Here is a 15,725-nt window from a genome sequence, read left to right as displayed (position 1 = left end):
CTATGAGGACTCTGGTGCGGAAGAGTCCATACAAGCAGCCTCGCCACCTGAGGATTATTCTTTTGGGGAAACCCTGCACGCCATGAGGGAGCATTTCCATTGGGAGAGCCAGGATTATTCAGAATCCAATAAAAGGCTCAGAGACTTCCTTTTGTTGCCTCAGCACAAGCCCCTGGCTATTCCCCCTGTGCTTGATATTGTTGATGATGTTTTTTCTGAATCCAGTCTGTCTCCGGATTCTTTAACCCTGCACCAGTCAAGCCAGACAGGTACTACAGAGTCCCTGACTCTCATAAATTTCTTTACAAAAACTCCGCTGCAGACCCAGAAACAATTTCTCAGGGTCCTAAAGGGGTTAAGGCTTCCACTGCTAAAAAATCCTGTCCCCTCGGATAGGGACTCCAGAGCTCTGGACAGATGGGGGGAAAAAGTTTACACTTCTGCTACTTTAGCTGTAAGAGCTTTAAACTGTCAGTTTCACATGCTTAAATACCAACAGTACCTCATGTCATTGTTAAAACAAAAAATGGTTTCAAATACAGAAGGTCCTGTCAGTAAGGAAATGCAGGATTTATTGCATGCAGTTGAACAAGTGGGAAAGCATACTCTGCAATGTGGTTTTGATTCATTAGAGGCTTCTTGTAGAGCCGCAGTTACAGGCTCTGTTATTCGAAGGCGTGCTTGGTTGAAAGAACAAAGTTTACCTGACCATGTTAAAGTAAAATTATTGGATGCTCCATTACAGCATGATACTTTGTTTGGTGTTAAGGCAGAAGAGGTGTTAAAGAAAATGGAGGATAAAGCTAAGTCAATGCAGACAGTGAAAGATTTCTTACAGGTTCAACCACCTAGATTTAGCAGAAGCTGGCCTTCAAAAAATTGGTCCTTTCCAGTGTCAGACAGGCCACAAAGAGGCAGATACAGACACCCAAGAGTCAGATCTCAGCCCCAAGGCTCCTACAGACCTAAACAATGGGGTACTTCAGCCCCCAAAGGAGGGGAAGACAAATCACAACCTTATAGGAAACAGTCCCAATGACTTCCCTCTGCAAATGCCAAGCACTTACATTTTGGCAGCACCCCTAGGGGGGAAGCTAGCACTTTTCTCAAAAAATTGGCACATGATCACCCAGGACCAGTGGGTGCTGAATATTGTTTCTTAGGGTTACAGGTTCCACTTCCCCACGCTTCCAAATCCAAAAGGTATGCCAGACCTGCCACAAAACCAATGGGCAGAGGCACAAAAACAGATTGCTGCTCTTATGGACATGGGAGCTATTCAAAAAGTTCCACAGCAAGAACAGGGACAAGGATTTTACTCAAGACTTTTCTTAGTACCCAAGAAAGGACAAAACCTGGAGACCAGTACTGGACCTGTCAATCCTAAATACTTTCCTGGATGTTCCAAAGTTCAAAATGTTAACAGTACAACAACTTCTGCCCATGCTGGGCAAGAAGACTTGACTAGTTACTTTGGACCTCAAGGAGGCATACCTGCATGTCCCAATCAGACAATCTTGCAGAAGATACCTCAGATTCATAGCAGGCTCAATGCATTACCAATTCTCTGCACTGCCCTTTGGCTTATCTGCTGCGCCCAGGGTCTTCACAAAATGCCTGGCACCAGTAATTGCATTTTGCAGACAAAAAGGAATTCAAATATATCCCTACTTGGACAACTGCCTTATTCAAGCAGAGAGCAAGGACATTCTTCTAAAGCATCTGGCATTTGTAAAAAGATTGCTAATTTGCCTAGGGTACACAGTAAACGAAAAGAAATAAAAACTAGTGCCCTCTCAAGAGATAATATTCCTAGGTGCAAGCTTAAATACAACTGCCCAGATGGCATATCTCACGCCAGACAAACAAAGGCAACTGACTCATTACTTTCAAATGATGGCAACAAAAACCCCAGCTCCCTGCAAGAAAAATTCTGCAGGCCCTGAGCTTCATGGCATTCTGCATTCTACTAATTCCATATGCAAAACGGCATATGAGGAAACTACAATGGTATCTAAAAAGTGTTTGGACTCCGCATTGTCACAGCCTGGAGACAATCATAACCTTAATTCCCTGCCTACAACTGAAGTTTCGATGGTGGGCCCTGACCTGTCACCACAACAAGGGGCAGTCTTTCACTTTACCCATAGCCAGGCAGACATTAACAATGGATGCATCGGATTATGACTGGGGGGAACATATGGCAGGAAAATGTATTCAGGGCACGTGGACCAAGGAACAAATGCATCTTCACATCAGTCAAAAAGAGATGCTAGCTGTACAGAATGCCCTGACAGCTTTCAAGGACCTAATACATCCAGGGCAACTATTAATAAAGATGGACAATACCACAGTTATGTGGTACATAAACAAGCAAGGGGGCACACATTCCTACCCCCTATGCAGACAAGCCATGACTTTGTGGAACACAGCACTGACCTATCAAGTACATCTGCAGGCACAATTCCTGCCAGGAACAAAAAATACACTGGCAGAAGAACTAAGCAGAAACCTCATGGATCCTCACGAATGGAAGCTAAATCCACAAGTGTTAAGCATGATAACGAGGAAATGAGGACGCCCAGACATAGATCTTTTTGCCTCCCCTCACAATTACCAAATACAGAAATTTTGCACAAGAACTTATCACTCTCAAGCATGGAAAGTGGATGCTCTATCATTCAGCTGGACTGGCCATGCCAGCACTGGTACCCAATTCTAAAGAATTTGTCTCAAGCCCCAGTTTGGCTTCTACCTCAAATTCCTCACCTTCTGACACAACAAAACAGTCAGATTCTGCACAGTCAACTCAGAACCTTAAACTTGGCAGCATGGCAGATAATGTAGCCACTCAGACTGCACTTCTCTCTCAAGCTGTTATCGATGTCATTTTAGAAGCCAGGAGGCCCAGTACTAGGAAATCTTATGCAGAAAAATGGAAGAGATTCTGTGCTTGGAACCAGGCGCAAGGGCTCAAACCACTTGTCTCTAATATACCTCAGATTTTACAATACCTAACTGAGATGCTGGACAAAGGCTTATCTTTCTCATCTATTAAAATCCATGCCTCTGCCATTTCAGCTCATTACAATACGGAACCTCCTATTTTTTCACATCCTCTACTACGACAGTACCTCAGAGGGGCAAAAAATATAAGACCCCCAAAGAGAGTGCCAGTACCTACTTGGGACCTCAATTTTGTTTTAGAAAAACTCACACTGCCTCCTTTTGAACCAGCCAGCACATCTGATCTAAAATTCTTGTCATGGAAAACTGCTCTGCTCCTAGCAATAACTTCAGCCAGAAGAGTCTCAGAGTTACAGGCATTAATAGCTGTGGAACCTTTCCTCATTTTTCATCAGGACAGGGTCTCTTCTTAGGACAAACCCTACATTCATGCCAAAAGTGGTCTCCAATGTGGCCTTAAACCAAACCATTCATTTACCTACTTTTTACCCAAATCCCCAGAATAAAGGGGAGAGACTTCTGCATGCTTTGGATATACACAGACAGCTACGATTCTACTTGGACAAAACAAAAGTCTTCAGAAAAACTGAGCAACTGTTTGTAGCATATGCTGCAGGATCACAAGGAAGGCCTATTACAAAGCAGACAGTCTCAAAATGGATAGGACACTGCATCCGCTTCTGTTATGCACAACATGACAAATCAGTGCCTAAGGGCATTAGGCCTCATTCTACCAGAGCAGCAGCCACTTCAGCAGCTTTCCTCTGAGGGGTACCAACCAAAGACATATTAGAAGCTGGAACCTGGAGCTCAGTGCACAGTTTTACCAAGCACTACCACCTACCTCTCCACTCCAAATCCAGAGCAGGCTTTGCCACTGCAGTTCTGCAGGGCTTGTTCGCCTCACCAAATCCAGTCTAGACCCAGCCACCCTACCTCAGCTTTGGGATTCTTCCCAAGTGTAATGACTGCAACAGTGAAACACGATGAACATAGTACAGTTGTGTACCTACCATAAATGTAGATGTTCGAGTGTATTCACTGTTGCAGTCCAGGTTACCCACCCACCATCCCCCTTTCTCCATTGCTGGGACTTTTCTGTACTTCTCATCTCTATACTACCTATGTGGTGTATTTGCTTGTAGATGAAGGAAATGTTTATAGTAATATATGCATGTATTTTGGCATAATTTTAATTTTTCCAGCCTTCCTGTCTGAGGGCACCTGACATCTGGGGCAAGAAAAACTGAAAAAAATGGCATCGGTTGCATCTTTTATACCCCTGGCGCACTGACGTCAGGGGAAGAGGTGACAGCAACCGATGCTGGACCAAGACTTTGGAACTCGGGCCGACTGCGGGTCGCCTTTCAGCAGGATAACCCAAGTGTAATGACTGCAACAGTGAATACACTCAAACATCTACATTTATGGTAGGTACACAACTGTACTTTTCTGGTTTATTTACTCAGCCTGGTTTTTGGTGTACCACGGCCAACAAATATTTGTCAACATGGATTTATATCTGGGAGATCTAGTCTATCTAATTTGGTTAACTTTTATGAATATTCATAAACTAGTTGCACAGTGGCTTCATAGGTTCATTGCTGTGTACTAGGCTAATGACCACTAGGGCATCTTTAAGCCTTGCCATGCATCCCTAATCTCGGACAAGTTCTGATGCCCTTGATAAGTGTAAGCAGGTATTTGGGAGATTGAACATTTACAAGCAGAGGTGTGGGAGAGGAACCATTTAACATCTAACTGTGTCCATTAGAGAGATAGGCACCAAACCAGGAATGGATTTCATGTTCCCCATCCAATTTCTAAGTTACACTTGAACTGGGTTTTGGATGATCTGTGCTTCAGGTAGATGGGGAGCCTATTCCAGAGAAGAGGTAGTCTCTGAGATACAGTAGGTCCTGTTTATATCACAGGCAAGGTTTAAGTCTTTAGAACTGATAATTCTGATACTGGTTGTTTTACAGATATGCAGCAGGTCCATCAGTGTGGGGTCTGACAATGCTTTGCATGTCACACGTAGATCTCCTCTCAATAACCTGTAGGAGACAGAATACATGGACAGGGCTTTGAGGTGGTCTGCATATGACATATTACTTGCACCTTGTATTCTTTTAGTGAAGAATCTCTGTGAACTTTCCAGTTGTTGGATATGCCTGGTTAGGAGCATACCAAAGAGGGCATTGTACTCGATGATCGATCAGATGAATGCGGAACACAGGGGAACAGTGACGTCCTTGGACCTAGATTCCATATCTTTGTTTATAAATATTTATAAATTGAACAACATAGAATGATTTCCTCACTGCTGTAGACACATGACAGTCAAAGCCTAGATTACTGTCTCTTTGTCTCCAAGTCCCTGACTACTTAGGCTTGTGTTTTCAATATGATAGTTACCGGGGTAGATGACTCTTAGCATTTAGTTTTAGTCCATGGCTTTGATACAAGTTATATGTCTGTGTTAACCCTTCCTGGAAAATATTAGTGCCAGTGGGGGATCCTATGACTGCTCCTAATTGGCATTCTTCTACAAATTTTGTCAGCCAGAGACTCTTGTCATTGGCCTTGACTTCAGGGGAAGTAAATGCCAAAAAGGAACAGTCCCAGAGCCAATCCCTGAGGGACTTCACTTGTGAGTGGCATCTTTGTAGAGGTGGACTTCCCAATTCTAACTTTCTGGTTCTTGTAAATGAGCCATCTGGCTATCCACTAAGTGACTGTATGGTTTATACCAAACGTCTTGAGTTTGTCAGCAATGCCCAGGTTAGTATTGTGTCAATGCTGTGGCCAGATCAAGTTAGGCAGTGTGAGCCATTTTGCCCTCATCCATTGCTTTCATGACCTTGTCAAAGGAGTCCATGAAATTGAGTAGGCATGACCTGCACTTGACAAAACCAAATTGGGTTGGGTCTAGTGTCTGGTGATTTATTTTGTCATTATTGATCATCCATGTTAATTCTGTCAATACCTTTGCTTATGAGATGAGTGAGACTTATGAGTCTGTAGATTGCCTAACTTTGTGCAGAGGGCTGATTGTTGTTGTCCTCCATTCATTAGGCATGAAGCCTGTTTGGATACTATAGTTAAATAGAGATTCAAGAAGGCCTGATAGTCACGATTCATGCTATTTAGAAGTCATCTTAGGATATTATTTGGGCACATCAGTGCAGTCTTATTGGCCTTAAAAAGAGCATTGAGAACCTGTGATAATAAGGGGAGTTATTATTTGATTGTATTTCCTTTGGGGAGGTTGACTGGGGGAGATGGGGGGAAAAATTAGATCTGAATTTGTCTTCCACTAGGTTTGCTATATCTTCTGGCTCAATGTAGTTGGCTCCAGTAACAATGAGCTCTGCACACAATTGTATTATTGCCTTTGAGGTTGCGGACATAAAGAATGCCTTGTCATTGTCTGGCCTGGAGGCCAAATTTACCTCAAATTTGGCTTTGCTAGACTTTATTTGTCCTCTGAGTTTGTTTTGTTTGATGAGAGTGCGTTTACCCTGCTAGGTGCTACAGCTCCCAATTTTCATCTTGATTTTTTTCCTTCCGTTATACAGCCTATTGATGATGTGATTCTACCAAGGTGGCTTGTTTTTTGATTTTATTTAATTTTAAACGTATTCCTGGTGGTCACAGCTGGCTCTGTGCAGCTACTAACATGCTTCTATAGGGTTTCTGTGAATAGTTCTGCATAGGCAGCAGTGTTCTCGAGATGTATGGGGGCTTGAAATTTTGCCAGATTATAACTTAATAGTAGGAGGTTAGCCTTACAGTAGTTTCTAAACATTCCAGTATTAGCTGGGGTTCTGGGTTTTATTTTTACTTTAGAGGAGACTGTTTAGTAATCTGATCTTACCAGATAGGACATTACACTGGGGGGGTGCAGCACTCCTCCTGTATTAGTGAGGACTCAAACTAGTATGTTTGTGCCCCTGGTTGGTGTATTGGCTATCTCATCTAACTCCAAGAATATCTCTGTGCCTGCAGCTTTGGTGTCATATAGGATTCCCAGTTAATAGTGAGGTAGTTAAAGTTTCCTATGAATATGGTATTGGGTTGAGTGTTTCCAATAAAGTTAAACGCATGTTATGAATTTCTTGGGTCACAGTGGGGGACTTATAGCTTGCAAGGAAGTGTTATAGATATTGCTTATAGTGATTTGAACTTGGAAAAGCTCAAGTGTATCATCCTGTTTGATCAGACTTGAGACGTATTTATTTTTGATGTAAATCAAGACATCTCCATCTTCAGTACTTGTTTATGTAGTAGCTGGTTTAAATATGTATAAGACATTATAGCCTTGCACTACTAATGTGCTCTCCATGGTTTTAAACCACGTCTTAGTAATTGTATAGAGGTCAGCATTCTAAGTTGAGAACTTGTAGAGAGTGGAGTTTCTTGCTTAGACTCCTAGCAATTAGCAGTAACACCTTTAGATTTCCTTGGTTTTGATTTGCTATGTCACAAGTACTTTCAGTTTAGCATTGTCTAAAAAAGGCACTATAGGGTAGAACAGTGTTTTAGCTAATATTCGAAAGCCTAGAGGGGAGAGGTATAAACCATCTTCTTCCATGCTGAGAAATATTGCATCCCCCTAGAATGACACCAGAAACTAAAACAATTATTGAAGTCAGTCATCTTCTGTTCGTATTATGGCATCAAATTTTGAAAAGATAAAATACCGCTCAGTGTAGGTTCTTACTAGGCTGGGGCACACATTCCAAGAGCTTCATGATTTCTATCTTCAAATAGTATAGGGAGGCATGTCTCAGGTCATTTACACTCACATAGACTGTCACTGTGCCATACTGGTACTTGTGTTCTAGTGACCTGAATGCGTGTATAATGTGGTGGATCTGATAAGCAACTGACTGCGACTTTCTCCTTACTCATCCTGGTGAGAAGGAGATCAGTGTGTCTTTCAATAGAGTCTGCAATGACCAAAATGTTGGACTGTATGGTGGCTTGCATTATGGACTTAGGTGTAGAGGCTCCATGAGATGTGGTTGTATGTGTTGATGTTGGTGTTGTTTTGAAAGAGTACATTTGGAGCTGCTGAGGGTATTTGTTGTGTGTACCTCACCTAGGAGGTCTTTGGAGTTTTGGAAGGGTACATTTAAATGCTTCGTCATATGTGGGTGTATGTGCCTGCCTTGTACTGTGTGTGATGGGTGCAAGATGTGTAATATTCTGCTTTTGTGTGAGAAGTTTGCCTCCATTGACATTGTGTAAATGCACATCACATACCGTATCAGTTTCTTTGAGACTTAGCTGGTTGTCAGTAAATATGAGCAATTTCTACATTGTTTTCAGATGCCCATATCCACCAAGCTTGTAATGGATTTAGGGGAAAGTTCATATCCATGGCAGCATGCCCTTTTTTATTGATTAGATGGTTGCCATGAAAATATAAAGTAATGTCAGGAGTATCTGGTTTGCATCTCTGGTTCCTTCACTATAAATATGGCCTACTTGGATCTACCTAAGGCTTTTGATTATGTTCCACATGCTGTCTTTAGTGTCATTTTGGGTAGGTTTAACATGAATGTGTGTGTGTAATAAGCCAGGTAAAAAACTGGGCAGTATATTGGAAAAGCAGAGTTAAAAATAAGAATAACTATTTAAAATATGTTTAAGTGCAGTGTTCCCCAGGGATCAGTTTTTGAACCCTTGTTATTTGGGTTACTGATGAGTGATTGTCCTTTATCAGGACAAATTTGTTTGAGTATATTTGCTGATGACTGAAAGGATGGAGGTATACCAGAAAATGTTGTAGACCACCAATGTTTGCAAAATTATCTGGATAAATTACATACATGGCTAAAAGAAGGGTAAGAAATTAAATAACAAATGTTCTCTTGTTTATTTTGGTGTTATTAATTATCATTGTCCTTATCCATTGGATGACTCTGTCTGCCTCCCAGTTAACCAAGTTAAGGACTTGGGTGTAATTGTTGACTCATCTTTTTCATTTGACATCCATTTGAAGTATGTTGTTAGGAAATGTTATGGTTTAATGAAAGAATATTTTTAGGACTTTCACATCTAGGAACAGAATCGCCACCCTGTGATAGAATATTATGGTACTTTTTGAGTGTCAGGGATTTCAGAGATGGCTGATTTTGAGAGAATTCAAATAACGTTTACCAGACAAATAGTTGGATGTGAATTTTTACCTTGTGCAAAGCAACTTGAAATTCAGTCACTGTATTCAGTAGCCTATAGACTGTTAAGGGCTGATTTAATGTTGGTATATAAGTGTACTAAGGACGACGTGTTTTCTGCTATGTTAAGTATTGATTTTATAGACCACAGATTGCAAACTAGGAATAACAATTTGATAGTCCAATTTACCAAGTATCAGTTCCAAACTGAAGTCTTCATTTTTTTCAGTTTATGGCTGGCAGATTATGGAACACCCTGCCAACAGATATTAGATGTGCAAATAACTTAAGAAATGAGTAGTGGACATTATTCGTGAGTTATTAGGGAAGACAGAAATTTCTTCAGAGAATATAACTAGGGAGTGGGATAAAATTAAAGGGGATTTTAAAATTAGGGCATAAATAAAAGTAAAAGGTATATTGTTAATAAGTAACAAGAATTATTTAGAGGGACTGACAAAAGTTATAGTATTACAGAATGTAGGGAATCCTGAAGAAGAAGATGAGGCACAACTGCAGAGTGCTAAAGAGAAAATAAGGGAGTACTCTGATAATATGCATGAGTTTAGAAAGATTGCAACTGTATGTTGATAACTCCAGAGCACAAAAGCTTTTAGCACAACAGCTCAGGCAACAGAAAGGAGAAAGGGTTTTTGCCAAGTTTAGGTAGCCTTTAACAAGGAAAATAACCAGAGATCCTGTAGAGGTCTTAGAAGTATTTCAGAAAGTTTATGAAAGTCTGTATAAAGCAAAGTGGAAATCAAGAAAAAGTACAAATATAAATGTTTATGAAATAATTAAATATGTCAATGTTAGAGGTAGATAGGCTCAATTATTAACAGTTAGGAGAGGAGGAGATGAGATAAAAATGTTGATATGTAACCTGTCTACAGAAAAGTCTCCAGGAATAGATGCTATTCCTGTGAAAGTTTGGAAGCTAGAAGGGAAGAAAGTGATAATGATCTGGAACGTTTTGTTTAACAAGAGAAGAAGCACCAATGTCCTGGAAGAAAGCTGTGGTGGTAGTAGTACTTAAAGATGGTAAAGATCTATCAGATCTAGCTTCATAAGGGCCAATCTCAATTCTAAACCATGATGTGTTTGTTTAGAATGGCTAAAATAATGGCAAAGGTGATGCCACAATTGATCAATATAGATCAGTGTGGTTTTGTGGAGGGGAGACAAACATTTGACAACACTAAGAGAACAATGATGATCCAGAGAGAAGCAGAATTTAAGAAAATCCTGCTGTTTTTGGTGGGTCTTGATGCAGAAAAATCATTCGACAGAGTAAGCACGGATTTTGTGAGTAAGACAATGGAAGCATTTTCATTCCCGACACAATAATAAAAGTTAATTAGGAGGATATCTGAGGGATCAGAGGTGAAAATTAAAGTGATAGTTTTGTTTGAACAGGGGAACCAGGCAGGGGTGTCCTCTTTTCCCTTTGTTACTTGCATTGTATTTAGAACCATTGGCAAAGAAAATAAGGGACTTAAACATTCAAGGATATAATTGGTGTGGTAATCAAGAAAAGTTAATTTGCAGATAATATTTTGTACCTGTTAAAACCAGAAAAGGACAGTGTTGTGGAACATTCTGAGACAGTTTCAGGTCTTTCTGGGATACAAAATGAATGAAGATAAAACAAAGGCAGTAGCTGTAAACTGTGTACCCGCACACACTGGGGTTCAGCTATACTCATATTTATGGGGACATGATAAAATGAAGTACTTAGGATTATGGGTTAAAAATAGTTCTCTTATAGCAGTTAAGGCTATGTGGGAAGAGACTAAACAAAAGACAAAAACTGAGAAACTGGAAGCTGTGTTTTGTGTATGTATAGCAATATACAAGCAGTGAAAATGTATAAGCCGTTTAGTTTATACACAGGTCAGGCATATTTTTATCAACCATATAAGTTGTGTATGGCAATTGATAAAGAACTGCAGTATTTTATCAGGGAAGGGAAGAGGGGAAAGAGTTAAGGTTAGTCCTTCCAATAGAACAAGGTGGTTTGGAATTACCTGATTTGAAGGTGTATTTTAGAGCTACACAGCTAAGGTGCTATACATAGCACAAACAGAAAGCTATAATTCAAAGTGGAAAGGAATACTGATGAAACAGTGGGAGAAGCTCAAGAAATAAGGTAAGAATGGGATTTTGGCTGCAAATCCTTTAGGTGAATAACTGTAATCATACAGAATATTATATTCATAAAGTAATAGAAAGGAGATTCTGTCGATAGGGATGACTGCAAGTAGAAGTACAGAGAATAGGCAAGAGAAGGCTTTAATGTACTGGAGAAAACTAGCAAAGGATCCAATATTTAATGAGGGGAGCATAATAGAATATGAAGAGGCCAAGAATACATTTGGACTTGAGGTTACAGGTTCCTTTACGTACCAATAATTGATATCAGAATATAGGCAAAGAGAAAGGAATAGAGGGATCCTAATTGAAAGACCAACACTTGTAGAGTTAATCTAGAACAGAAGCTTGTGTTAAAAAAGGATAATTAGTAGGGCATATAAAATATTGCATGATAACTGTAGGAATCAATCAGAGAAGGTTAGAAAGGACTGGGAAGAGAGATTGGAAAACGGTTCACAAAGAAACTATGGGAGGATATATGCATGCTTTCCAAATATGCAACAAAGTTTAGAAGATTTATGATTTCTGCTTGGAAGTTTTGCATAGGATTTTTTTTACCCCAAGCAGATTCTAAAGAAATGTTCCACAGGTAAAATGCAAATATTGGAGGTGTGAGGGGAAGAAATAGGTAATTGGGAACATATTTTTGAGAGTGTAATGAGTTGACAGACTGTAAAAATTCTCTGCAGAGTACACCGTCATAAATAATGGCTGAGCAAATAAGTGTAACTAACAAGATGATTTTCTTTGACCTGTGATACAGAATCAAAATTGTCTAGCTGTAGTAAGACCTTCCTTATTTAATTCTGGTGGCTGCCTAAAAAGCAATTACTAGAAAGTGGAACTCAAAGTCTTAACCAACCATACTAGTAGTAGTGAATACAGTAACAGAGATAAAAGAAGTGGAACTGGGATCTTTAGAAAAGAGTAGGAGCAAATTACATTAAGAAAATGGGAATTGTGGGAGCAGTACATGCAGATTAATGTTTGGAAGAGGAATGAGATTTAAGGAAAGGCAGGAATTCAATGAGCCTGTAATGTTCAAATGGCGACTTTATAGTAGATTATATGTGATATATAATGTTTGCAACTGAAAATTTGTTCACTTATATAAACGTATGATTATTGAATTATCGTTTATGACATAGGTAAAGATGTTTCTTGTTTAAACAAAGTGTTTGCTAGATCAGTGGTTTAATAATTTGTCATATGCAACAAGGACTAAATTAAACCAAGCCCATAACTGACCTTTATAGGCTTAGGGCTAGTAATACATGTTATTGAATCTTCTGTGTATGTCTGTGTGTCATTACTTATAGTGTAAACAGGACTAGAACATCCTAAAATTTCATGGAGCAGCCCTTGGAGAGCAGGGCAGACTTGTAGGATTAGTAGAGCTAACCATATAGTAGTAGTGCCTGCTGTTTCAGAGTTGGGTAGGAGAGTTGCTGAAACCCCTTCTTGATTATGAACACATATGTAATTAAGCTGTTCATATAAGACACAAATGTTCTGTAATAGAGAGTTGCTATTATGTTTGAAAATGACTTCTTCAAAAACTCAGATTTGAAGAACCATAGGAGCAATTAACAAAAAGTCATCAAATTTTTAAATATGCAGAAAAGTTACTTAGAAATGGCTTTTGCCACTAAAGTTTGTATAATATAAATGTGAGTTTAGTGAGGTGTGAAATAAAACACACAGAAATCCCTGTGTCATGTTCTTTAAGGATGGATGATGTGCCCTGTGCCAAACATTTCTAAAGTAGTTTGTATTTAATACTCACTCTTTCTTACATTATGATAAAATTAGTTCTATTTAAAAAATAGTTTTATTTACTTTAAAGATAACACCGCTGTAGCTGATTTCAACTGTTGTAATTTTGTTAGCCTAGAGGCTATTCATGGAGTCTAAGTAATTATTTTTTCATTTTATTTTCTTTAACCTTGTACACCCAGGAGCACTCCCTGGTTAAGTAACTTGCTCAAAGGCAGATGGTAGGAGAAAAGAGGCTTTGTACATCAAATGTAGAACTAACTGCAGGATGGCGTTTGTCATTTCGTTCTTGTAATCCCCTTTTCTGAACTGCCATATGTTTTCATACTTCATTTGTTCTTTTTACATGGTAAATTGATGCTGCATTCTTGTGTAGTTGATGTTTGGCGGACAGCTTTTGTTACTTCATTGTACAAGTAATGACAGTATCCTGAGTGACTCTAATAACTTTAGGCCCATTGCCTTAACTTTTAACCAGTGAACTAACAGACAGTTGTGACAAATTTGATCTTAAATTTTGTAGTTAATCATAATATCATCAGTCCAAATAATGATGGATTTATAAAAGGAAGACCTTCTTTTTTTACTTTATTTGCTCAGTTTCGGAACACAAGTTGAATTTATTATGAACTTTTAAAATGAAGATATTATTTCTTGAATTTAATTGCTCATTTCATTAGTTTTTGGCAGTGGTTTACCAGTCCTTTCTATCTGTTGGATATGGCTAAGGCCTTTAGTGCTGTCCCACACATTGTTGTTAATCAGAATTAAAAAAAAAAAAAAAAAACTAAATCCACCTTTAGATGAATAGGTCATACAGTTGTTGACCGTGTGAATCTGCAGTTTTTTTTAGGTCTCAAGTCAAATTTGATTTAGGTAGTTAATGGTGCTCCTCAGGATTTTGCTGTGTTCCTTGCTCATTTGCTGGTGACATTAAATCAGAAGGTTCTTTTTGCATTAATATGAATGTTGGCTGCATCATGGTTCAGATAACACTGCATCCATTGGATGTTAATAAGGTTCATAAGTTGACCATAAGTGATGACAAGTTCTGTTTTATATTTTAGTTGTAATAACATTTTTCAGTTATACCAGTTAAATAATAAATATAAGTCAGAATTATCATTAGGTAAGTTGGAGGGAATCTACTGTAGTTTATCATTTGACCCTTCTGTTTCTGACACGATTAGAAAAACATTTGTTGCCTTATACTTTAGTTTCAAGATTCAAACTAGTTAGAATAGGGTCATCTTTCTTTCTATATGTACTGAACTCAGCTCTAGACCACAGTGAGTTATGTTTTAAAAGCAAGTATTTTCATTATAAAGATTTCAGAGAACTTTTACAAAATATTTAACTACAGTCGAGATAAAAAAATAGGATTTGAGATTAAAGTAGCGCTTTTTCTGTTGTATAACTTCATTTTGAAGACCACGTTTGTTTGATATTTGGCACTTTGGCATACTCTAAATTGATTATCATTAAATATTTTATGCTGTATTAGTTTAAAGCATTCTGAAGACCAAGTCAGTAAACACAATTTTACAACAGACACAATAAAGGGATTGTTTATTACAGAGTGTTGTCAATACTGTGGAACAAACATTCCTCATATCTAGTTAATTATGTCTTATATGATTTTAAGAAATACCTTATTATCTATACTTGTTGTGTCTTTCAGCTTAGCAGAACTCCGGTCCGCTAATGTGTGGTAGTGGATTTTTACGTGCCAAGTTACCAGCCCTGACGCACAACCTTCAACGAAGGCATGCCCATACACGCATGCCTCCACACAGAAGACGCTCTAGCTGAGAATCGAACCCGACAACGTCTTGCTATGAGGCGACAGCGCTACCGCGGCACCACCTTATTATCTGTACTGATGAACATAAATAATTCTTACAGTACTGGACATTTAGCTTTCTTGATGATCCTTAACAGATGGGTTTTAAACTTGGCAATTTACCAAAAATGCTGTTGCTTGTGGAGAGTTAATAGGAATGGAGCCCATTAAATAAGTATCTGTCAATCGGTGTGTATATGTATATATACATATATATATATATATATGTATATATATATATATATATTTTTTTTTTTATCTGTCTATCTTATATGTAGATATAGATCTATCAGGATAGATCTGTGTGTGTGTGTGTGTGTGTGTGTGTGTGTGTATATATATATATATATATATATATATATATGTATATATATATAATATTTATAGCAGTAGTTTGGTGAACTTCTGTATTATAATGTGCAATATTAAAGAACAGTACATCTGTTTTCTGCTGAATGGAGTAGTAAAGGTTATTGCAGTTGAAATATATTTACACTGTAGCTCTTTGATTAACAGTTGCCACTTTATTTTCTTAATGCTTTGTTTAATTTTAGGGTGTTGAAACAAGAGTGGCTCCTGAAGAAGAGGTAGCTGTCTGTGAAATCTGTGATGCTCCAGGTCTGCAGTTTAATCAGCACGTGAAGAAGCATCATTTAGGACATGGAATGAGGTCTGTAAGCTTCAGATACTGTAGTAAAAGGGATTGTGTGGTTGGATTGGTTGAAGGAGAGTGTGGATAGCAGTTAGTTCTTTTTATTTGATGTGAAGCATTTGTAGTGACAAGTACTTGACTATGA

At 38.6% G+C, this 15,725-nt stretch overlaps 1 protein-coding gene across 1 annotated transcript in view; it reads left to right on the top strand.

Annotated features, from left to right (window-relative positions):
• LOC122815150 (probable E3 ubiquitin-protein ligase HERC1) overlaps positions 1-15,725 on the top strand; it is a 5,886,073-nt gene that overhangs the window by 3,733,740 nt on the left and 2,136,608 nt on the right. Inside the window, exon 45 of the mRNA XM_044087407.1 lies at positions 15,483-15,598. Coding sequence (XP_043943342.1) covers positions 15,483-15,598 — 116 coding nt within the window. The remainder of the gene's footprint in view (positions 1-15,482; positions 15,599-15,725) is intronic.

Source organism: Protopterus annectens, chromosome 1.part1 (genome assembly GCF_019279795.1).
Source record: "Protopterus annectens isolate FY-2018-M chromosome 1.part1, PAN1.0, whole genome shotgun sequence".
NCBI lineage: Eukaryota > Metazoa > Chordata > Ceratodontiformes > Protopteridae > Protopterus > Protopterus annectens.
The sequence above is the reverse complement of the archived record's forward strand: the minus strand, read 5'-3'. Positions and strand labels throughout refer to the sequence as shown.